The sequence below is a fragment of the Etheostoma spectabile genome, chromosome 8 (genome assembly GCF_008692095.1).
Source record: "Etheostoma spectabile isolate EspeVRDwgs_2016 chromosome 8, UIUC_Espe_1.0, whole genome shotgun sequence".
In the NCBI taxonomy this organism is placed as follows: Eukaryota; Metazoa; Chordata; class Actinopteri; order Perciformes; family Percidae; genus Etheostoma; species Etheostoma spectabile.
In genome coordinates, this window is record NC_045740.1 from 35,421,388 (window position 1) to 35,446,031 (window position 24,644).

Genomic DNA, 24,644 nt, shown 5'->3' on the forward strand with positions numbered 1-24,644 from the left:
GAATATGTCAACTTTTACTCAATACTATTTCAAAACCACTCTAACCTTTTTTTCAAATGCTATAAAATTGAACAAGACACCCCAAAATGAATGAAAGTAGAGCTTGTACTTGCTAAAGAGCGTTGTGTGGAATCAATCATGTTATTTTGGGTAGTTAAAAAGAACATTGATATAGGAAAACGGGTCAGTTTGACCCAATGACAACATGAGGGTTGATATAAAGTATGTGTGAGGAAAACCCAGTCACCTATTATTACTTCAATCGGCGATATAAAACCTGATCGGCAATCGGCACAAGCCTAGATTGTACTGAGCTTTCACACTTCACCAAACATGACAAAAGTCTTGGTAAAAACTGTCCTGGGTCAGGGTAGACCTCTTCAACAGCCTGTGGAAAAACATCCTTTTAGTTCTGTTGGTTTGAAAGTAACAGCCCCAAACACCTTTCATGAACATGTTGTCCATTGTTCGGTCATTTCTTCGAATGATCTTATTGGTACAAGGAGATGGATGTTGACATTGGATAGCCAGCAGTTACTCATGCTTGGAAAGGCTAGTATAACAAAGTGAACCAAGGGCAAACCACAGCCTGCACTGATCACTGTAGTCAGCTAATTCCTTCGAATCTGGTATTTAGACCAGAGATTATTGCAAAAAGTGCAGGAAAGTCCACAATGCTTAGTTCAACCAACTAAAGAAACTGGAATCAAATTTCTCACCCCCTCCCCCCCCACACACACACACTCTCTCACACTCCTTGGCTTCCAAAATGTGTAACCTTGCAGGATGACAGATGCCAAAACTCTGTCCAATAAAAAAAGCTGCTTGTGAGTCCATCTGATTTTTGTTTACAAGCCCCGGTTCACTTGTAATTGGGCTGTGTGAACTTAAATGAACCGAAAAGAAAAGTGCAACGTTTTCATCTGTGGTAAAGACCAAAGAAAGCAAAGGTGTGATCACACCTTTAAAAGCCACAGTCTGTGTGTGTGTGTGTGTGTGTGTGTGTGTGTGTGTGTGTGTGTGTGTGTGTGTGTGTGTGTGTGTGTGTGTGTGTGTGTGTGTGTGTGTGTGGTGTGTGTGTGTGTGTGTGTGTGTTGTGTGTGTGTGTGTGTGTGGTGTTGTGGGCTGTAAAAGCCTGTTTGGAAAAGAGTGTAGTAAATGCTCCTCCATCAAAGTTAAATTGCCCTTGAGCAAGGCACCTATATCCTCCAACTGGTCAACTTGAAACAAAATGGTGGCTCTTAAAATCTGCAGCTCACAGCTTTAGGTGTCGATGTGGACAACTGCACGAGTTGCCAAAAAAGAGCATGATGCATGCTGCAGCCAACACACACACACACACACACACACACACACACACACCTACTACTACTACTCAAGTTGTCTCTGAGCTTTGCCAGGGTTTACCCCACCACATCACCACACTGCCACCGCAGCCGCATGAGCCACAGCCTCATGAGATTTCTCACCGCGTCGTCAACACTTCTCCGTTCCAGTGCGCGGTCCGGATTTGGCCGTATACTAATGGCAACCGCCAACATCTGGTTGATTTGTTTTGACTGCTTTACGAACGGCTGTATCTTCTGATGCCTTCTGGACTGTCCCTCATCAATAAAGGGGATATGTAGTTTGTCTGACAGACCGACTGCCTGGTGTGAATGGCTGAGTTTCACATTTCCAGACCACTTAAGGACTTTTCTGTCTCTGTGACCGCGTTTAGAGCTCCTCTGTTCTTTAATTCGGTCAGTTGTCGTCATTTATGAAGTCAGAGCGCTTGGCCCCCACTCTTCAGTCACATCTTATTTAGCTCCACAATAACTCTAGGTGCTCGAGGTTTCCAGAGAGCACAGAAGAGAGGCCGATTTCAGGTTGTAAAAGGGTGGTTAGAAAGTTTTGTTCTGGTGGATTCCATTTTTAAGTGGTCTACATTATTTGAATGGAAGTCACCATTAGACCTCAAGAGTAGTTTTACGGCTGTTAAACAGTCTTCAAAGTAATAAAATGTTGTTCCAAACTGATTTCCTTCCAGAACACATAAAATCGGATACCATGGAGGCTGTCCTGTGGATTGAGGATATTGGAAAATGAAGTCAAACAGTCATCTTCGAAAGCCTCTTTTTGGTTTGTGATTAAAAATCCGATTTGTGGCATAGTTATTTCTCTGTGCTTACTGTGCAGCCCATTCAGAGGCATTTAAATGCTGATGTGCTGATCAGTCACATGGCGTTGTCTGGTCCTGGTCCAGTCTGGTCCGGTCATGTCCCGTATGTTTTAACTCTCAGAGCAGCAGGTTGAATCAGCCTTTTGTGTCCCCAGTTCCCTACTGTGCCGTAATGTTCTATTCTGCTCCAGGTCGGAAAAGCACTGTGTGCACCGGCACCTTCCTGTTTTTATCAAAGACATTTTAACACATGAAGCCAGAACAACTATGGCTTTCATATTTCAGACTTAAATCTAAGCTTGTGAATAATAAAAGAGTCACCCACTTCACATTTTCCCTGTATTGATTTCACATGCATTCCCTGGTTGCCGGACCCACGTTTGTCAAGTTTTACAACATTCTGCTATTTTATTTTCTTCTCTTAAATTTGAAATTGTTAGGCACAAACACACACCAGGACACCCCCCCCCCACCCCACCCCAAACTACGGATTTCTTCATGCTACAGATCAGAAAGCAAAGGTCAATCACAATACAGTTGTCCATTGTGTGTCTCTTTCCATTTCTCACCTGGTCTTCTCTCTTTTCACTCTCCTCTTTCCCTCCTTCCCTCTGGGGCTGCAAACAGGATTACTTAGGGTTTGTGGAAGACTCTGTTGTATCCACACACACACACACACACACACACGCACACACGCACACACGCACACAACTATGTTTGGTTTAGGGACATTTCACTTAAGTACATTTGTCAGTCCCTCCGTGATTTTGCGGCCTTTTTTTGAGATTGTTGCGGCCTAAAATGCCTGATTTTGCGGAAGTTTTTGTAAAAAATTGTGATCAAAGTTGCGGTGTCTTTTGTATGTTTGTGGGAGACAGAGAAAGTTGCAAAAATAATGGGGAGAATAAAATTACTCTGGGCTGAGTTTTCCTAGTAACCTTACCAGCAGGGCTCAGGATGCTGCAGATGTTGGTATAATATGAAAATGACTGGTGGATTTAAGACAAGAAATAATAATTTATTTCAAACTTGAACATATCAAGTGTCAGTGACTTGTTGATCTCTACAATGTTAGTTAATTTCCTTACCTGGCCTGGGACACACATTCATACAGTTTGATAAAGGACTTATTGGACTTTCACTGATCATTGCACTTATAATAATAATAATAATAATAATAATAATAATAATGATGAGCGTAGTTATCCTCAATTTAGGTCATCCTGTATGTCTCATCTCCGTTTTTACCTGCATCCACCGTGTGTGTGTGTGTGTGTGTGTGTGTGTGTGTGTGTGTGTGTGTGTGTGTGTGTGTGTGTGGTGTGTGTGTGTGCGTGTGCGTGTGCGTGTGCGTGTGCGCTCTCAGAGTCACAAACTGACGCAAAGTCTGGCACGTGGGACTGCTGGGATTGGGCGAAGTTGCGGGAAACTCCGGGTATTGGTCAAATGTGTCGAAAGGCTGCGATGAATTGTCAAAATTGCGATTCGCACCAAAGTCACCGGGATTGGTAGAATTTGCATGGACTGGCGACATCGCGAAATCCTGGAGGGAGGAATTTGTACCCTCAAGAATTCCACCAATTACAGGCAAGCAGCACATACCAAGAAACACACAAACCATTTTCTGAATGTAACTGCTGTGAAAATAAGACGGGCACACCAGCTGTCCCTAATTTGACAGATGTCCCGAATCAACTGGTTAAAAGTCTTGACAGTGGTCCCCACATGACACAGCGCAGACCGACACCCTAAATACACACTTCCTGGAACAGAGCAAGACATTAAATTAGAGCTTAATAAGGAAACATACACATACGCACAGATGGGGAAAGTAAGATGGGTTGGTAGTGAGTCAATGACAACATTTGCCTTAACACCCCCCCCTTCCAATGTTTCTCTTCTTTTCCCATTGAAAGGAAAACTGTGGGTGTAATGGGTTGTTTATGTGCGTAAGAGGAGCATGTTAACATCACTAGCAGTGTTGGGCCTTGTCCCAATATTCCTGAAAGGCAGCTTGATTCAATTGGGAGCTCGGCAGAGCAAGGGAACATATCCACTCCTACAGTCTGTTGTGTAAGATGCGTAGTAGGTAACCAAAAGAAAACCCTTGTACATAATGCCTGACCGTCTTGCTCCACTGTTGTCCTTTTTGGCCAGGCCCTCAGTCCCTCATACACACACTCTCCCTCTCTCTCACACACAATTACACAAGTAGAGAGAGGCAGACAGACACACAGCATGTTGATTTGAGCACAAAGAGGCCGAGGGGACGTGGGCTTTGCCTCTGCCTAGGTACGATGTATATATTTCAAACAAAAATAAGACGGCTGTCTGCCAGCACTTTCTCTCGCTGCTGACACATTGTTTAATGAGTCTCAGCGCTTTGTTGATTTCAACCTCAGGGTCTTGTTGTTTTTTTGTGAATCGCGCTCTCTGAAGCCGGTATTAGTCTTCGCTATGTGTATACACGAGGTGTCCGGTGCTGCGCCGTAGAACTATTAATTGCCATGCGACAAGGTTTGGGTTAAGTCGGGCGAAGTCTTGTTTGGCTCACTGCTTCATTGTTTCCCTCCGTTGCCAGGTCTGGTGTTTATAGCACTTCCTCAGTCACCCCTACTTTCCTCCAGTCACATCGTCTGCACCCATCTTCTCCTGCAGCAAACATCCCTTGGCCTGGACCAGTATTTATATTCTGGATTACGCGTTCCTCGATGGCAGTGTGGACGAGTACGGAATAACACAGAGGACCTTGGCAGGCCAGTCGGTTTCCAGGTGCTTCTTTGTTGTTTGGCAGCTTGTGTCTGACTAAGCCCTCTCCTCCTCACTGGGTCTGCACTCTTGTCTCTCATCCTGCATTTCTGCACTCACTAGAAAGCCTCCTGCAGTTTGCAATACAGGCGTTGCCGCAAGACAGGAACACAAAACCAGGGTGGTTTTTCTTTTGATTGAAGGTTGCGCATGTTTTGCTCTAGCTGCTCCTCAAAGCTGGTATCTGAGACCCAAATGGCCAGGTTTTAGAGAGGAACATGAATTCAAGTCTGTGTTAAGTATCATACCAAAATAGTACTTTCCACAGTAGTTGTGTTTTGGATGGTTGTATGTCGTTAGATGCCTGGTCACGCCAGTATTGTCAAGCTGGACATGTAAGGCTTGATTGTAGTTCACGCGCTTAAAGACTGGGTTGTGGTTAATATTTTAATGCAATGACCTCCCGATCTCTGTAAGCTAAGTCCCTGCCGGTCTCTCCCACCAGGGTTTCTTGTTTTTCACTGAAAACCTCTAATTAGGATTAGTCAGTAACTAAGAAATGCTCGTGGAAGGTGACCTGTGGCCTCCCCTACAAATAAAAAGACAATAGTTAGTGACTTTCTTGGGCTCATTGCTTTGGGCTTTTATAGAAAAAAAGCTAACTCATTGTTTAAAAAGAAAAAGAAAAACATATGACAAAATTCTAGATCGAAATTTAAACTAAAAATCCTTTTTGCAGCATTAGCATTGCGTAGTTGAACTTTTTCTTGTTGTATTTTAATCTACTTTAAGGGACTCTGGCACATGTTCAGCAGCATGTTCTCCCCATTACTTCACATTACATAACTCTGTGTCATTTTGGCATAAAGCCTTCGCTATTAATTTTCCTCTGGCAGCAGCAAACACTACGCACGTTGGATGCACATACAACCAAAGACAAAGTAGGGTTTCAAACCAGTCTGCTACTTTTTAAAATCTGTCGTTTGTTTCGGTGCGTACACGCGTAACTTACTGTAAGTAGTAAAAAAAGTGTATCCTGTCCTTATTTGCCTTTATTTTTTATTTTTACTACGGATGCTAATATGGTCTTACCTGGTTGTGACATACCATAACAAAACACGTGCACTTGAACACACACATTTCCACATGCACAAGTCTAAGCATACAATAATGATACCCGAGGTACGGACTAGACAAGGCCCGCTCCTCTCTGCATCTTTGGCTGAGTGAGCTTCATGTTGTCTCACCCTTTGGGAATTAAACCATGCTATGTGGTAATTATATGCATGTTTCTCTTGGTATTTTGGGGGTTGGAGACAGACAAAGTAACATTCACATCAGAGCCAGACCATTCCCTAACGCCTACACAATGACCCCAAACAAAATATTTCACATTTTTAAACAGAATAGTTGATTGACAATTGTGTTCATGGAAGCAATTCATTTTTATAGTGGTCTGCCTCTATTTAAAATAATTTAGAAGTCTGAGTCACATGAGGACATTGGACTATTTGTCATAATGCATTGCAAGCTGTTGTTTGGTGTAACCTACAATGTAAGTGATCATTATTTACTTTGGGAACATTTGTTAGGATTAGCAGTTTGCACAGAATCCAAACACAGAGATAAAAATGACATGTAAGTTATGATCCGGCTTCATATGAAGTCCAGTCATTTGAGGACAGCGATGTTTTGGCTCCAGCTGATACTGATAACAGTGAATTTGTGTTGCCAGGTGTCCATGGGTGAGGCTGAAGGGATAGGCTATGGATATGTGTGCATGCCTGCACCCGCTGACCTGTTATGTGTTTTGTGCGTGGACGTGCAGGCATGCATGTGTGTGTACTGTACTGTACTCCACGGCGGCCTGACAGATTTCGGTTGGGCCGGCGATGCATTAGCCATGGCCAGAGATGGGTTGGTATGGAATAAATAATGGATACCATCCTTTCCCTCTGAATAAATCAAGACCAGAGAGATGAGAGATTAAATGTGAGAGAGAGTTTGAGAGAAATTGAACGCCAGGGAGAAAGAGAGCTTTTGTGTAACTGGAAGAGAAACATAGAGGGAGAAACCGTGTCCTGAATTCCAAATCAGTATCTCCCTTCTCTCTGCAAAGAAAAGGGAAATGCAGTTTGACACTGCAGTTTGGGGAAGGATTTCAAGTAGAAAATAAACAAATTCCTCTTATTATTAGGCGATGCTTTCTTAGCTTATGGTTGCTCTCTTTTTTTTTGCCTTTGCATCCCCAGGCCCAGGGCCAGACGTTCACCTTCCCTGACATCTTCCCGGAAAAAGAGCGGTTGCCGGCGGAGGGCTCCATGGAAGAGATGCAGGAGAAGTTCATGGAGGACGAAAAGCAGAGGCAGAAACTCGACCCCAGGAGAGGAGGGGTCACGGAGTGGTTCGGACTCTGAGCCAGCCCACTGACCGGGACCTCTGGGCTCATATGGTGTGGCGTGGGTGTTTCATTGGGAGCATGATGCGTTGATTTACAACGCGACTGTTGTGATGTCACTTCTATTTCTGTAAGAAATACTAGTAAAGCAGAATGTGTGTGGGAGACTGGCAACATGTGCTTGGTTTGTGTGTGTCTGCGCGAGTGCTTTTGTGTGTGTGTGTGTGTGCTTTTGTGTGTGTGTGTGTGTGTGTGTGTGTGTGTGTGTGTGTGTGTGTGTGAGAGAGTGAGTTCGCGCAGCTACAGTCCAATAACCCAAGCCAGAACAGAATCACAGGAGGAGGAGAGTGGCTCTTTCGGGAAACCAGTCCACCGTACAGAATCTCCATCACCTCAGATGACCTCCTCTCCTTCCTCCTCCCACACTTCCTGTTCCACCTCTTTCTCCTTTTACCCCTCCTCTTTGGCACCAGCACCTCTGCACCTCTTCTTCCTTTGACTCCTTCCTCAGGAGTTTCCTTTCCTTCTTGCCTTTCCCCTCCGATGTCCCTTTTTCTCCTTGCCCCTCCCCTCCTCTCCTCTTCCTCAGCCACTGGAGAAGGGTATATCGTGGCATCCCTAGTTGCTCTGACTCTCAGCCAGTTGGATCCGACTACCTGGACAACCCACATCCTTTCCTCTTTTATAGGTTTGCCTTGGATTAATTGACCACTTTAGGTAAACATAAATTGAGATGTTGTTTCAGCAAAGCAACAACATGGAATTCGCTGAAGTGTTTTATTATTTTGTGGTAACACGTCTTTGCCATAACTGAGAAAAGATTATACCCAGTGTTTGTTTGTGTTTGCCTAGCGTGCGGGACTTGCCAGTGAATCTGTCTAATTGTAAGCGCTGTTGGAATAAGAACTAATAAACGGTCACCAAAAGTGCTCTGCTTACTTTTTCTTGTATTCTCCTGGCCTCATAACAAGGCCCATAAAGGGGAGGGACCTCTCCTGGGCTCGCTCAGACCCTCCATTATGCTGAGAGTCCAAGGTTGCAGTAAGTGTCCCCCAGCCGTGACCACTAATGCTGGCTGGCTAATCCAAAGGTCCAGTCCCCGACCTTACCCAGCCAACTCAGCTATTACTAAGGAGAATGTCAATATTGATCCTGTTGGCCCATTGTCTGCTGCCTGGAACCGCTCACCCCCTGCATCGCTATAAAGCAATCTGATTTGGAACAAAACAAGCCTCCTGTTACACAGCCACTCAATTTCTTTTCTGTCTGCCTCACTCTCACTCACTTTTTATTTTCTTCATTCTCTCTCTCTCTCTCTGTTTCCCAATCCGGACCTCCAGAGAAACAGCTGCTAAACCAACAGAGAGACTAAATAGAGAGACAACAGAGAACCAAATTCCTGTTCTCGCTCTCCTCCTCGCCTGAACTGACCCCACATGAAAGTTGAGAAATGAAGTTCTGGTGTTTGCCAAGCAACAATCTGTCCTTGCTCTCCTTTTGTGTCTTTTACCGGGGCTACCCTGTGCCCCCCTAAAGTCAGATACACACACTTATATACACACACATACATACTGTAAACGCGCCTTGAGGTGCTGATATTATAACTCTGTTTAAAAAGTGAGATTTTAATGTCTTTATTATAAAGCAGGTCGAGGTGCTATATAAATACTGTAAAAGTATCAAAGTGCTTAATGCACACAGCACATATTCAGAAACTAACGTATGGTTGAGATGTCGCAGCTATGCTAAATGTAGGTAGAAAGAACAGTCATTTCTTGGCAGCAATGAGACCCTGAGAGGAAGATGTGAAACACCCGGAAACGCTGACCAATCAGTGCAGACTGGGCTTTTTCGGGGGTGTGGGGGGTGCTAACTACGGAGCGTTTCAGGGAGAATACAGCAGCTGTTTTCTGAACATTTTAAAAATGTTCTAGTAGAAGCCCAAAATAGTACGGCCCTTAAAATAAAAAATGATATGGGACCTTTGCGGCCTGCTGACACTGGTGATTATGTTTTTTTATATTTTGGACGTTATGGATACTTCTAGCTCACAGACTGACTTTGAGACACATGTGGTTAATGAGCTCATGTCTTGCTCACGCAGATAAATATCTCTTAGTCATTTTAGCTCTTTATAGACAACAACTAATAAAAAGAAAAACATTCGGCGGTTGAATGAAGCCACAGACAGATTGAGACACCCAATGTAACAATATATATAATATATATATATTATATATATATATATTTATGTATCTGTACTGAAAATGTAATCTAGCATATTATTCTAATCAATTTCAATGTAAAATGAGCTAAAGAAGGATAGATTTTCATTTTTAAGTGATAACATCTGTGCAGCACCTGCCGAAATTGCGTAGTGTTTGGACCTGAATAAAACGGATGGTTGTTTCTTTTTCAGTTCAATTCAACTTTATTTATAGTATCAAATCATAACAAGAGTTATCTCAAGACGTTTTACAGATATAATAGAATTTACAAAGACCCAATAATTCCCCCAAGACCAATCATTTAGTGCAACAGTGGCGAAGAAAAACTCCCTTTTAGGAAGAAACCTCGGGTAGACCCAGGTTCTTTGTAGTCTTGGTGTCTGACGATGCAATTTTTTCTTTTTTTTGGGGGGGGGGGGGGGGGGTGATGAGGAACAGTGGCAATAATAGTCAATAAAGATAATGGAACTATGACTAGAAATAGTAGTGTATCGTGGCACTGCAGGTCGACCTGAAAACTCAACATTTACATTAAAAAACTTCAGGTGGGATAAAGCCAAATCACATTCCATAGAATATGGACATAATCGGTTTATAAGTTGGGGGGGCTTGGCCAACTGCCACTTTGCTTGTTTGAAAGCCATGATGTCTCTCTCTCTCATGGGTGGGCCAAATTTTCTGGGCGGTCAAAACAGAGAAAAGGGGAGGTAATCTTGCCCCTTATGACCTCATAAGAGGAGACATTCCACATCGGCCCATCTGAGCTTTCACTTTCTCAAAGGCAGAGCAAGGTACCCAGGGCTCGGTTTACACCTATCACCATTTCTAGCCACTGGGGGGCCATAGGCCGGCTGGGGGAACTCATATTAATGTTAAAAAAACTCATAAAGTGACATTGTCAGGCCATGGGACCTTTAATGTCTTTTCTGAAAAGTGATGCGAGAACTGTGTGGCAGACTCTGCAGAGTTCCACAGAGATCATCCTAGTCAGAACATATTTATTTTAACATATTTATTTAATCACATTTGAACTGTTTTGCTATCCTGATTCCTTAATGCACTCATCTGTCCTTTGTGTTAGATCCAGAAAATGCTAAATGGGGTGGCAGTAGCTCAGTCCATAGGGAGTTGGGTTGGGAACCGGAGGGTCACTGGTTCAAATCCCCGTATGGACCCAAAAAGTTGGGAGCGTGGATTGGTGGCTGGAGAGATGCCAGTTCACCTCCTGGGCACTGCCAGGTGCCCTTGAGCAAGGCACCGTACCCCCCCGACCGCTCAGGGCGCTGGTTCAGCTGGCAGCCCACTCACTCTGACATCTCTCCATGTATAGTGCATGTATAGGTCCTGAGCATGTGTGTGTATTTCAGGCCTGTGTGTGAGTACTAACAAAAAGTGTGTACACAGAGTGCAGTACAGTAATTTCCCCATTGGGGACTAATAAACAAATTATCTTATCTTATCTTATCTAAATGAGACCCAGGGGATTCCTTTTTGTGAAGGTATGGTAGAGTTGGAGAGGGATTGTAACTCTTCTTTAGGGGAAAAGACACTTTTTTGGAATTTTCTTTTGACATTTTTTGACAGAGAAGTGATGGGAAATGAGGGGCTATGGGGGGGGGTGACAGGTAAATAATATTGGTTGAGTTCCTAAAGTAGGATGCACCGGAACAAGCACTTTTAAGCCCTCTGAATAAAATAATCTTTAGATTAAAAGTAGTGATTGATAAATGCCTTATATAAACTAGCAATAAATAGTTTAATAATATCAGTCATACAATGGATTTCTTAAAAGAGGTTTATGGAAGCAGATGTGTGGAGCTCCTGTAAGAGCAGATCAGACCAGTCCTGGCTGGCAGAGACCGGTCAGATCGCTGTCTCTTAAAAACCTAAGGTCACAAAGTTAAGTGAAGACTCTTCAGTGTTTTTTTTTTACATTTTTCCCTTTTGGAACTGTTTTCTATTTCTTTAGTTGAGCCAAACCTGCCTACACTGTAAATATTCTGCACCAACTCCACTGCTGTAAAAATTAATGACTACTTCAAAGACAGTTTTTTTTGTCTGTCTGAGCTACATACACTCCCCCTCTCACCCTCCTCTGTTCCATGTTCTCCCCATACCTCACCCTTCTCTTCCTACCCAATAAAAAGCTGCAAGCACAATGCTGCTAGACGGTCCTGTCCATGCAGCTGACAGCCATCTCCCTTTTTTGTTAACACAGTGTTCTTCTCTGCCTGTCAGATGATGCGCGGCTTGAGTGTGAAGGAACAGGACAATAGAGGGATGCGGCGAAACGAGTGAGCCCCACACATCCTATCCCAGCTGAACTTGTGATCACTGTAGGTAGTTCCAGTTTTATAGGGATCTATGTGTGTTGAACAAGATGCACTGGATATTGTAATGCACCACACGTCGTGTAAGTGCAGAAGGGAGGGGGGGGGGGGGGGGGGATGCGAACATGTGCGTGCGAGACCCAGAAAGCCTAGGAAGGATGGAGAGAGAGCAGATGGAGGTGAGGGAGAAAGTGAAAAAGAGATGACATCACCGAGAAAATGCTGAGCTGGATTCAAGGGCTCCTGGATGAAAGAGGTCTACTCCCATAGTGCACCATCTCTCTCTCTCTCCCTCTTTTCTTCCTCTCTCATGAGATGTACAGTGCAGTTCGTGTTCCCATCCCTACACGGTTAGTTAATGGAAGGGAGGGTTGAATATTTTAAATAGCGCTTTGCTCTCCATCTTTTTCCCCTCTATACTCTTCTCTCTCCCTTTTTTTCCCTCGTTCGGTTGTGCATTAGTCAAGTGCACACATGACCCTGTTTCTGCTACTGCAGTCCACGCTTAGAATCTGCATGACATCATGCTGTATTTTTGGGATTAGTGGGATGAGTGGCACTATGGTGAGTGTCCTACCTTATTCTTTTTAGTCTGCCCTAGGGGGCAGATCTCCTCCTTGCTGGTTGTATTAACTGCCCACTTGCGAGGGAACTATCCACCTATGGCTGCTCTCCTGCATCCTGTTAAGGAATTTAGATGAAGTATTTTACAGTAACACTGCTTGTGATTTTTTTTTTTTTTTTTTATTTAACCTTTATTTAACCAGCAAGTCCCTTGAGATTGAAATCTCTTTTTCGAGGGAGACCTGGCCGAGACTGGCACACCAGATTACAATACAAACAAAAATACAGCATAAACAAAATCATACATAGAGGAAAGGACAGGTCACATGTGGCGGTTACATTTTTGAATGACATGACATTTTAATGGACCTTCCCTCCGCACCCGGCACCCGGGTGCTCTCCTCCTAGTCGTGCCCACAGGTTGCTTGCACACTAGAGCAGGCGGGGGTTCGGCGCGGGTTAGTGGGTATCTCGTTCCCATAGTGTCGTGACCGACGCAGTTCGAGTTCCCCTCGAAGGGGAACGTCTCGGGTTACGTATGTAACCCTTGTTCCCCGAGATAGGGGAACGAGACACTGCGTCGGTTCACCGCCCCTCGCCCCGCCTGGAGTGCCTTGCTTCATAGAAAGAGCTAATGAGCTATGTGCCGGCGTGCTTATATGCCCCTACGGTTATGCCGTCACATGCTACCGTTCTCACTAGGACCAATAGGATTGGAGTAGTTTTCATTCGCATTCAGCCCTGTCATGTCTGCCTTAAACTCATTTAATGGGACTAGGTCATTTAGATGGAGCAAGTTTTGCAAATTATTCCAAGATGGCCACGGCCATGGCCACACAACCAGCTTAAGAGCGGTGACCTCATGCACTTATAATTTTCCCTTAGGTTTAGTTTATATGCTTCTGTTTATACACCTTAATTTGTTGCAATCATTACAAAGAACTTACAGGACACTTGTTTCATTTCACATACATCATACTTTATTTGATTTATACAGAAGTAGCTTTTAGTAAGCGCGCATTATTAGTTACTTTTGGATGGTCATTCTGTTATATAACCCGTTTTTCTTTTTGAACTTACCAGTTGGAGTCCACACCCGGGAGGGATCCAGGTCTGCCGGGTTAAAAAGGGGTGGCGCTTGGAAAAGGAGCAACTTTATAGGGGAGGTGGCCTAATTGGACACTACCACTGCTTGATATGTCCAGAGGGGGGTAGCTTTATTCTAGCTGTAGGTATTCGGGGGTTTAGATTTTATATAGAGTAATGTTCTGTTTAGGTAGGATAAGTAAAAGTGTATTGTGTTTGGAATACATTTTTAGGTAGGTTTGGCGTTTCTGAAGTTAGTTTGCAGTTATTGATTGTCTCCCCCTGTGTGATCAGCCAGAATATAAGTCCCCTTTGTTTCATTATTAGTAGGTCAGTTGTATTTTTTGAGTCTCTTATGTTCAGCGCCTTAGTTATGTCTGTTTATTTGACCTCTTTTAAGGGCCCGGAACATTATCTACATTCTGTTGTAATTATTTTTGGGAAATAAAAACCCTTACTTTTGAATTTCTCTTGTGACTCCTCATGCTTAACTGCTTGGTCCCTCACACTGCTAATAAAGTGATGTTGTACTTTATCTCATTATGATATGGTTTTTCGACCCGTCCTGTGGCTGTGCTTGACTGTACATGCAAAAAAAAAAAAAGGGAAAGCTTCATATTTGTAATTCTGCTTATAATAGCGGTTTAAATTGAAGGCTTTGTTGCATACATTCACACACTTCATTGCTAACTGCCTGTTACATTACACTCATTGCTACACAATTACTACCCCTACCAGCCTCTTGGGCAGACACACACGCACTCCCACACACTCACACTTGTGTTCACTAAGACAACCGTGGTTGCCTGCTGAGGATTCTGACGGCCTCTTTTGGACCGGTGCCAGACACATTCCTCTTTCCCCAGGTTGCCATTGGTTTATCTAAGCCCAGGCAGTGCACTCTGTCACCCCTTTAAGTGTGTGTATACTGTAGTTTATGTGCATGTGTGCATCTGTTTCAGTGTAAGTCTATGTACAGTATGTACCCTTGCATAGGAAGTTAACCTCTTCTGTTTTTCCATGAATTTAACACACACACACACGCACGCACACACACACACACACACACACACACACACACCACACACACACACCACACACACACCACACACACACAACACACACCACACACACACACACAACACACACATATGCTTGTGTTCATGTCTCATTGTAAACCACTCACACATACTTAAAATGTACCCTGGTGTGGGCCCTCAGTTTGTACACGTAGTTATACTGTACTCACATCTAATACACTTGTTGGCTCAGAGCCAGGTGCAACAACTGAAGGAGGATGCTGTAGAAAACACGTGGACTGGCTTTTTATTGTTGCTTGAATAACAGAGAATTTAGAATGCTTTACTCTTAAACACGTCTTTTCTAACATTAGAAAGGTATGACAGATGATCTTCTTATGTTAGTATACATAAAACACACTGATATCTCTGCAATTTGCTGCTTTTTGTGACCAAACTGGATCTCAGTTAGTCTGAACATTGCAATTACACATGTTGACTGTCAATAAAGTGCATTAGTTGACAGTCTGTTTGAAAAGAATGGGATTTAATTTAACAACATACAGTATGTAATGCACATCTTGAGACATATGTTTTGCCATTCCTAAAATTGAAGTTCGCTAACAAGGTTTTTAATCAAAATGGCAACAATAGCATACAATACTTTCATTTCAAAGGACTGTACTTAATATAATTTTGAGGTACTTTACTTGAGCACAGTGGCACAGTATTTAGGTCTTTTACTAAATAGCAATACCACACAGTAAAAATTCTCAAATACCAGAAAAGGTCCTGCATTTAAATCGTTACTTAAGTAAAACTACAGAAATATTATCAGCAAAATGTACTTTAAATATCAAAAGCATTAGATCACAATGACTAATTAGTATTATATCAAAATATATCATTCATTTTATTTTGTTATTGTTATTAGTAATGATGCATTAACTTCTAAACAGCAATTTATTATTGTAGCATGTCAATAAGATGCAAATTCTGAACACATTTTGGATTTTGTTAGATTGAAGAATCAAAAACAATGGGTTGTACTTGAGGTATTTTACTTTTTACATTTATTTGACAAATACTTGTTGCTAGATATATAACTTTTATATACAAAACATGGTTATTTTATAACTCACCGAAAGGGATATAAAGTAGTTATAATCAGCTCCACCTCAAACGGCTGCAATGTTAACATGTTATGCGATAAAATAACATCATGAATGGGGAATCATTTAATTTTGGCATTTTTTAATTTAGTTAAAGATCTGAATGGCTCTTCCACCACTGTTTCTTCTTGTCAACATCTTTCCCTGGTCTGGTTTGTGTGAAGCATCCTTCGGCTTCCATGCTCGTCCACACAAAGGATCAATCAGTAAATCCAGCATTGTCTTATTCTGGTTCTTTCAGCAGTTCTGGGGCTTAATAAAAGCTCAATGCGGTGTTCCAACTTCTCCAGAGATCCTTTCCCTCTTTGCCTGTCACAACATCATCAATTAGGATCAATTAGAAGCCCCAACAATAGAAGATGGCACATGCCGGCCTTCATCACTAAACGGGCTGTAGCTGGGTCTTTCATCTGTGTTTGCGCTGATGGATTTGGTTGCGGTGACCGAGAGGGGGGAGGAGCCATCGGCCATTGTTTTTTTTGTGGCATTGTGTTTGTGAGGCTTACGCCCAGACATCTGTCTGAAAGAGGGGAGGAATTTCTTCTGACACTCCATTTCAGCTTATTTTCTATCAACACAATGCTCCTCTGCTGGTTGGGTGGTCCCTGTCTTGGCCAGCTGTTCAACACATACATTAGCATTTTAAACAACTTTATAACAGTGATACGTACGTAAGAAGAGCAAAGGAGGACAGGGGAGTTGGTTTGGTCCATTCAGAATGTGTGTGTTTCAAGGAGAGAAAGAGAAGGATTCAGTGGTTGGAGTTCAATTGTCATAACAGAGGAACAGGAATCAAGTGGGGCCTGACCACCCATCTGGACTACAGAGCACTGAGTCTCCACACATATGTGCACTAGTGCAGTCAGTGAACCCCTCACTGGGGGAATCATACTGGTTGGAGGCTGTTCCAACTCAATAACACAGACTGATCCCTGATGCTGAACTTCCGGGAAGTTCTGGCTGGTCTCAGCGCTTCGTGTACCTGCTCAGCGCACCAGCTGACACCTGGCTGCACGCTGGGCTGAATGGGGATCAGTGGGTCTATCACTGCTCTGCACCTGCCTGCAGGTCACTCCGACTTGAAACCCGGTTCAGAGAACAGAGGCGAGACCATAGGAACCCTGAGCCTTAGAGATTGTTCAGTTCATTTCCTCCAAGCAATGAGATCTTCTGTACTTTAACACAATCTTCTCATCACGCGGGGACCAGAACCTCGAGGTTAGTTGTCTGACTTTCTGATGGAGACAGAGCGTAGCAAGGTGGGTATGGTGGCAATATTGTGTATATAGGGCTAACCCAGTACATGCTAACATGATATCCCAAAAGGGAGATTCTTTAAGGTCTGAGAATGTTGTGGTCTGCAGTATAACATAAATCCTAGGCCCCACCTTAGCTCTCATTGTCAAACTGACACTAGTGGAGGAGCTGCCTGGGTTTTAGTGCCCCTGTTGTTTACACACTTACACATTCTCAGACTTGAATGGTCTTTATTTTGTTGATTCGTGGTCATTCGCATTGAGCACGTTCGTGACTGATGTACAAGGGACATATGAGAGATGAGTGAAGTGCAGTAATGCAGGAAGCGGTTAGGAAGAGTAGTTAGGAAAATATTTGAGAAGGTGAACTGGTGAGAGACAGATGGGCAGAGAGAAAAATAGAGTGAGATTTAGAAGCTATATGTTGTGGTTTTGGGGATTAGGAGGGAGGGATGGATGGTGTAAGACAACTTGCCAAACTCATCTCTGGTCTAAATGGCTTCTGGCCACCGACTCTTTCTTAAAGCGTCTTCTCTTCTGTCTTAGATCTCGTTTTACTGCCAGCCCTCCGCTGTGCAGTGCTTACGTCAGAGAATCCCACTGTTAGGCAACACTTAGCCAACATAATGACAGAACAGCTCAGCCAAAGATAGATCAGCCTTTTCTGGCTCCATTTCAACCGATGCGGCTGGACTTTTGTGGCCTGGATTCACTCAATGGGGCTCGTCTTCTCTGGCCTAGGTTTGACCATTAGGGCTTGATTAGAGTGGCCTGGGTTGAGTAGACACTGAGCTTGAAGAGTATGTCCTCACTGGCTCTGTTTCAACAAAGGGTACTCAACTAGTGCGACCTGGATTTGACTGTCTGGCTGCCACTAATGTGGTCTGGGTTCAGTAGACAGAGCTTGACTTGTATGGCCTGAGTTCATCAGATGGAGTCCAACATTTTTGGCCTGAGCTTGTCAGACGGGGCTCAACTAGTGTGGCCTTGGCGGATACAGGGCCCGGGTGATTAAGGATGTGTTTGTTTCCCAGGCAGCAAGCAGGCAAGGTGGCGGCATTGCTCCTGCAGAGCCAAAGACTTGGTGTGGTGGGGGGGGAGAGAGCCAAAACAAACTACTGTGATTGCCTCCCATATGCCCCCCTGACCTCTGCGTTTCAAATGCCGGGCAAATAGGAGGAAAAAGGGGAGAGGGGAAGAGGTGGTGTAGAGAAGCGAGGAGAGCGGGTTGGGGGTACGAGAGGCTGTGTTTGAGGTCTGAGATGATGGGGGGTCACTTATGTTCTTCAAGGGTTTGGGGTTAGGGGTTAGGGTTAGGGTTAGGGTCTATCTATCTATCTATCTCATCGTTTAGCCATTGGTTTTGTTTTTGCTGCCTCCAGTTTCTTTAGAAACTGAATGTGTCTTCTGGCAAACAGCCACTCGCCAAGAATAATAAAAAAACCACACCTTCGTCGTTCTGTGTGTGTGTGTCGCGTTAGGTCACGGCAGTTTGCTGCTATGACGACCAGAGTCGAGGCGAGTCGAGCAGGTACCATGTAACGCCATCTATCTGTCTGTATGTCTGTCTTGTATTTTTATGGTTAATGATGAAATTATGATTTTTGAGAGAAATAGAGAGAGAGAGAGATGGAAAGAAGAACAACAGAAAAAAGGAAAGGAAGGAATAAAGGGGGAAATGTACAGGGAGTGAGAGAAAGGGAGTCTTGTCGTCTGAGAGGTGGTGTGGTTCGGGTTAGGTTGTGGTTGAAGCCTTGAGAGAGCGGGAGGGGAGAGAGGGGGAAGCGCAGGGGGCGAGCAAGGCAGTGCATACCCGCAGCATTCAAATGGAGCTCCCATTGGGAGGTTTTACGCTTCAAAATGGTTTCCTGTGACGTGGATTGTGTGTTTGATTTGAGCTTTGAGGGGTTTGTGTTATTCTCGGGAGGGGAGAATCTAGCACGCTCTCATTTCCGCACTACCAACAGCCAGCAGAAAGTTGGCAAGCCGAAACAGGGGGATTGTAAAGACAGATTTTTCTCTCCCTCCTCGTAAGAACCCAATTTTTTTTTTCTGCTTTCACTTTTTTTTTTGCCATGTTTTTCTGCTGAGCCTTCTCCAGGACTTGCTCTGCATATTGATGAATTGTTCTTAATAACTGGACCTGCTAAGACCCGTGTCATTCCATGGTTTTCCCAGGCTGCCTGTTCATAAAATGCGCAAAAAAAATGTGTTTATGCTCAGATGTGTGCACACATTTGCACCCTGACACACATGCCTGCAAAAGTGTATGAGCAAGTTTGCACGTATACAAACACAAACACTGTTAAACACATGCTTTGGAAGTAATTGCAAACAATGGATGCCAGCTGGGCAGTAGGTGTGCAGCAGGCAGCACAACTGGGCCCAGGTTGATTGTTTTTCAACTGGGTTGGAGGGGAGAGAAAGAGAAGAAATAGACGTGTTAATGAGGAAAAGTACGGAAGAGAGTAGGTAGAAGAGGGGCGAGAGTCACCACAAAGGGAGGGCAGGGGCATACGCTGAGGCAGCGGGAAGCCACCTCCGAGACCATGACAGCCAGTCATACAAACCATCAGAGAGCTTACTGTTCTGCCAACTACTGTACTTTACAGAGCCAAGAAAATGACAAAAATCAACACTGGATGTGTTTGTGTTGGGGGAATATTTGTTGGACCCCACTCTCTTTCCTGATCAGCAGTTTCTCTTTCACTTTCCTCTCTCTCTCTCTCTCTCTCTCTCTCTCTCTCTCTCCCTTTTTTCCATTCTTTCTCTCACTATTTCTCCCGTCTTTAGTTTCTAACTGTAAATACTGTACGGAATATGCCCTCTGCTCGTGTAAGAGGCCAATTATCGTAACAGGGTCTTTACTGTGTGGCGCACATGGAAAAGCTAACTACTACAGGCCAATTTTCTCCATGGAGTTATGTAAATAGTTTTGCTGGAATGAGTGGGCTTTCCCCAGTATTTGGGGGCATAGCGGGGTCTGAGGGGTTCCACTTCCATCTTAATCCCCGCTCTCGGCATCAGAAATCTCTTTGTCACCCTGTTTTAGCACAACGCTTATTGTAGTTACCCCAACAGTTATGTATCCACATGCAAGGCCACCAATTACATGCTTGTTGGACTTTGACAGGTCTTTTGACACCTGGGCTTTTGTTGGAGGTGTAGGTGCATGTATGTGGACCAAAGCATTCATTTAATTTCATTTATTATACAGGAAAGTAACATTAAGTTACAATATAAACTGGCCTGGCTCAGTTTAAAAACTGGTTTCCAGCAGGTTCCTGTTCTGCAGAAACAAAGTCTTGGACAATACATGACCAATCAATGTGTGCAAGTATAACTGTTAAGGAGCTGTTTGCATGACTTTTTGAAATATGTGATGGATGATAGCGTTCTGATGTGATGGGGAATGTCATTCAAAATTTTGTTTTATGTACTGTGTAAAAAAAGGATTTCTGACCATAGTTGTTTTTGTATGGGGGGGCTGGAATGAACGCCTGAGATTCGGTACAGGACTTAACGTTTAATATGTCACAATTACAGTCTATGTCGTGGGGGTGGCTCACTAATCAGACATTGAAGATCAACTCACACAAGCTGCGTGAGGTAGTCTCATGTACTTTGATGCACGTAGCACACACCAGATGCATCATTCAGCCAGAAGAAGTAGACATGGTTTTGGAGTTAGGATGGCCCAGTCTGGGGAACGTGATAAAATTGGTGTTTTTAGAATAGTTCAAGTGTTTCAATGCTGGTGTTTTGTAAGCCAACAAAGATCTTGCACAGACAAGCTTGCAGGTGCACACAAACACTCACATGTAGTCTCTCTGGTCTATTTGACTATTAACTTTTGAGGATTGAGGGTGTTGAATGCCGTACAAATTGTAAAGCCCTTTGAGGTCAATTTTGGGCTATATAAATCAAATTTACTTAAAACCCCTATGCTAATGACATTTTGCCTTCTCGTTTTACATTGGATGTCATAACATTTGCCTTGAGTTTTACATATTTCAATTTTTTCACTGATGTTTGTCATTTAATATAAAAAAAATATGGATTCAACTTTGACCCTTAAGTGGTTAAACTGTGAATTTTGCACATTATTATACCTCCAACATCCGTTTAGTACACATATGGTGTATGAGCCCCGATCCCACATTAAGCCTTTGGTGCATTATAAGTCTATTTGATCCGTCTGAGTATCCCTACACGTTTTCTTGTTTACGACTGAGATAAGACACAATGTTCTTACACGCACGTTAGATTGTCTCTAACTTCCTTGTGGCCTCTTGTCAAGTGACACACAAGAGGAAGTGAGCAGAGATGGTTGTCTAACAGTGACAGAGACTCGGCGCTCGGGGGAAAAAACAAAGAAAAAGAACAGTCCCTGGCTGATCTCCCATCCCGCCCTTTAGCAAATTGGTTGTTGATTGTCCACAGACATCGTTGTTGGTGCTCCCCTCTACCAATAAAGCTGTGCGTAAAGCAAACCAGGGGCCCTCTAGGTCTTGTTATTGTAAAAGGAGTCTGTTTTGGCTGGGACTCCTGTTCTCAGCACGAAAAACAACAATAACAACATCAGCCCACAGCCCTGGGAGCTGGGCCCGAGTCAGAGGCAGTCCGAGTTGGGTGGGGGGGGGGGGGTAAATGCCCTGTTATTGTTGCATGGTTCCAGTCTGACACTTCATCTGTGGTTCTGAAATGACTGGAACTGCTGTTCGCGCCTTACTCAACGCTTAAGTGTATAGTTGGTGTAACACCCCTGGCAATGCTCTTCACTCCAAAAAAAAGTTTAGGATCCATGTGCCGAGGCACTGACCCGCCTTCCCCTCTCTCGCTCTCTCGCTCTCTCGCTCTCGCTCTCCGCTCTCCCCCTCTGTCATTCTTTCCTGTATACAAAGAGGAGCTGGCCCTCATCGCGGAGAGAGATTCCTGGGTCTCCTGAAGACAAACAAAAGGGAAGGAATCCAAGCAAGTCTCAAAACTAAATATTGAGAGAGTTTACACAGAGACCACACAACACCATCACAGTGGTCTAATCTATTTGTAATTAAAAAGTTTGCTGGGCTATGTCCTCATCCAGACAACAACATATCCATCTTGGCTTGGCCTTCTTATGATCATGGCTGTTTTTCCCCTCTTTCCCCTTCTGCTCTCAGTTGTTCCTGTAACATATCTGTGTGTGTGTGTGTTTGTGTGTGTGTGTGTGTGTGTGTGTGTGTGTGTGTGTGTGTGTGTGTGAAAAATCCCTCTGTTTTAGTGATGACATCCCATGACCACTAAATGACTCATAAAAAGGGACTCTATTGTAATATTTTGACTTCTCCTTCTCTGTCAGTCAAATTCGAAGAGGCTTTATAAGCATGGACATATTGTTAAAGCAAATAAAGTTTTTAAGACGCAATCAATAAAAAATAGACATTAAAATATGTCAACATTGGTGTAAAAGCAGCAACTATGTTGACAATGTTTAACAGGAACATAACTGATGGATATCAGATATCGGACATCAGTGTGTGTGTGTGTATAGAAATATGAAATGCTCTGTAACTGTTCTCTAAGTATTTAAACGAGACTGTCTCCCCCCCAAAAACGCCCCCATAAGTCCTAAACTCAAGCAGCAATTATGACTCATATTCACGTTTTTAGTGGTGGCGCCCTCTAGTGGCCATAGTGATTATGATGGGAGCAAGCAGGAAGTAAAGTGACAAAGTCTAATTTAGTGGTTCCATATTCATAGACAGTATAATAAATGGACACAGTGATGCTATGGACTTTGACTAGTCTATTAGAAGCTCTTTTCCGGTGATGGCTAAGCGCTGGGTAGCCTCCTACAAAGACGTAGATGTGACTTGAGCAACGTGTCTGAAAGTTGTAAGTCTTGTGGTAGCAGTGCAAGAGAAATCTCAGTCATTCCCAATCAGCAGAGACGGAGAGCACAATGGCATTGAGATGGGTTTTTTTTCTCTCCATTGCCTGTATAATTTCCCCATCCTCCGTGAATATAGGTATACCTCATCACCCCTACTTTATCAGAATCAGAATCAGCTTTATTTGCCAGGTTTGAGGACACATACGAGGAATTTTTCTTTGGAGCATCGTTGCTCACAATGTGCTTACACACAAATCAACCAAAACAAAAATATACACACTAATATATACACACAATATATACATACTCTAAACAGAACAATATAGAAGCATGAGTTAACAAAGAGTGCAATAAAAATTATTTATATATGGAGCATAGTGCAAGGATACTGAGATTTATTATTTAGTTTTCTTAAAATATCATAGTGTTCATGGATAAATGTTCCTTCATATGAATTAACTTGCCACATACCAAAGTATTTCCGAGCCATCAAAACGTTACGAAATATTTTGTTCTGATGCTTTCATGGACTCTGTGGGTTCCTCCCTTGACTGTATACCTCCAAATCCCCCCGATTGCCTGCAAGCTTTTCCTGACTATGCGGTAATTTCTCTACTATATTGTTAGCTTATTTTTACAAAAACGTCTGCTACGGGGCCATACTGTGAGATACAAGGTAATGGAGTCATTAATGCATTGTCATGTTTCTTTAGAAATACACAACAGACAAATAGAGTCTTTAAACGCTTCAGATGTAAAGTTATTCGCTGTCAAAGTGACGCCAAAATGAATGGGAGTCAATGGGATGCTTGTTAGCCTCAGCATCTCCCCATAGGAGGTACGCTTTACACTTTTACGGATAGAAAACGCTCTTTAACACTTGTTAATAAAAAAAAAAAAAACACTCCTTTAATTTCCTGCCACCACTAGGAGCCCTAATTTATGAAACGTAGTTATGGGTCGTTTAAGAGGGTAGGAATAAACCTATATTGTTTGGAGGATGTTGTTGCTGAACGCCATCCCACATAACAACACAATCTATGGTTAATTACAACTCTGGCTTGTATTTTAATGTATATATCTATAGGTTAATGTATATATCTACTAGTTCTATATATACTCTGGCTCCAGCGGTACAGTGTGTGTGAAAGCAGATTCTCCTGTGGGTTATGTTATGGATTCATTACAGTTAGCAAAAGCTAAATGTATGTACTTATTTGGCTCGGCTTTGTGCACTCTGTGGTTACCTCCAAAGGCCGAGAGAAGAGATGGAGAGAAAGAAAATAGAAAGATGGAGGGATAGATGGAGAGAGCCCGAGGGCAGAGGCGGGATCAGGTGACTCAGCTTTCCCCCTGAAAGCAAATTGCGGAGAGCTGTGGGTTCAAGCCCCCCCAAAGTTTTACTAGAACCCAGGCTTTTTAACAGGAGGGAAAAACAATGTTATAGTCGCTTCCTGCACCACTGAGTGTTCCCCACTAGTAAATATAACAGGGATTGGGTCATAATGTTATGGTCTGGCATCAGGTGAATACAGTGCCCCCCCCCCCCCCCCCCCCCCAGCCCCATCACCACCCCACTCTTCTCTTCTGCTCTTTTCCATGTGGAGGAATAGACTCCAGCGTTAAAGAAATATCAGTCATCAGCGTTGTTATTGCGCACTCACTTGCTCCATCTGCAACACTGGTGCTCAAACACACTCTTTATTTGAGAGGACACAGTGGCTGCTCTCTCTCTCTCTCTCTCTCTCTCTCTCTCTCACTGTCTCTCTGTTTCCTTTAGTGCCCTAAACGCTGATTATTATTTCCA

General features: G+C 43.4%; 1 protein-coding gene and 1 long non-coding RNA gene across 2 annotated transcripts in view; one reads left to right on the top strand and one right to left on the bottom strand.

Annotated features, from left to right (window-relative positions):
• The window catches only part of mrpl23 (mitochondrial ribosomal protein L23), a 43,292-nt gene extending 35,765 nt beyond the window's left edge, over nt 1-7,527 (top strand). Inside the window, exon 5 of the mRNA XM_032524389.1 lies at nt 7,162-7,527. Within this exon, the coding sequence (XP_032380280.1) occupies nt 7,162-7,326 (165 nt within the window). The 3' untranslated portion in view covers nt 7,327-7,527. The remainder of the gene's footprint in view (nt 1-7,161) is intronic.
• On the bottom strand, nt 1,976-20,265 carry LOC116694614 (uncharacterized). Its single transcript, XR_004333224.1, has 4 exons — nt 20,189-20,265; nt 19,590-19,600; nt 5,607-5,612; nt 1,976-1,986 (listed from the first exon to the last, which is right to left on the bottom strand). It is a non-coding gene; the product is annotated as an uncharacterized LOC116694614 (long non-coding RNA).
• Between the last annotated feature and the right edge of the window lie 4,379 nt (nt 20,266-24,644).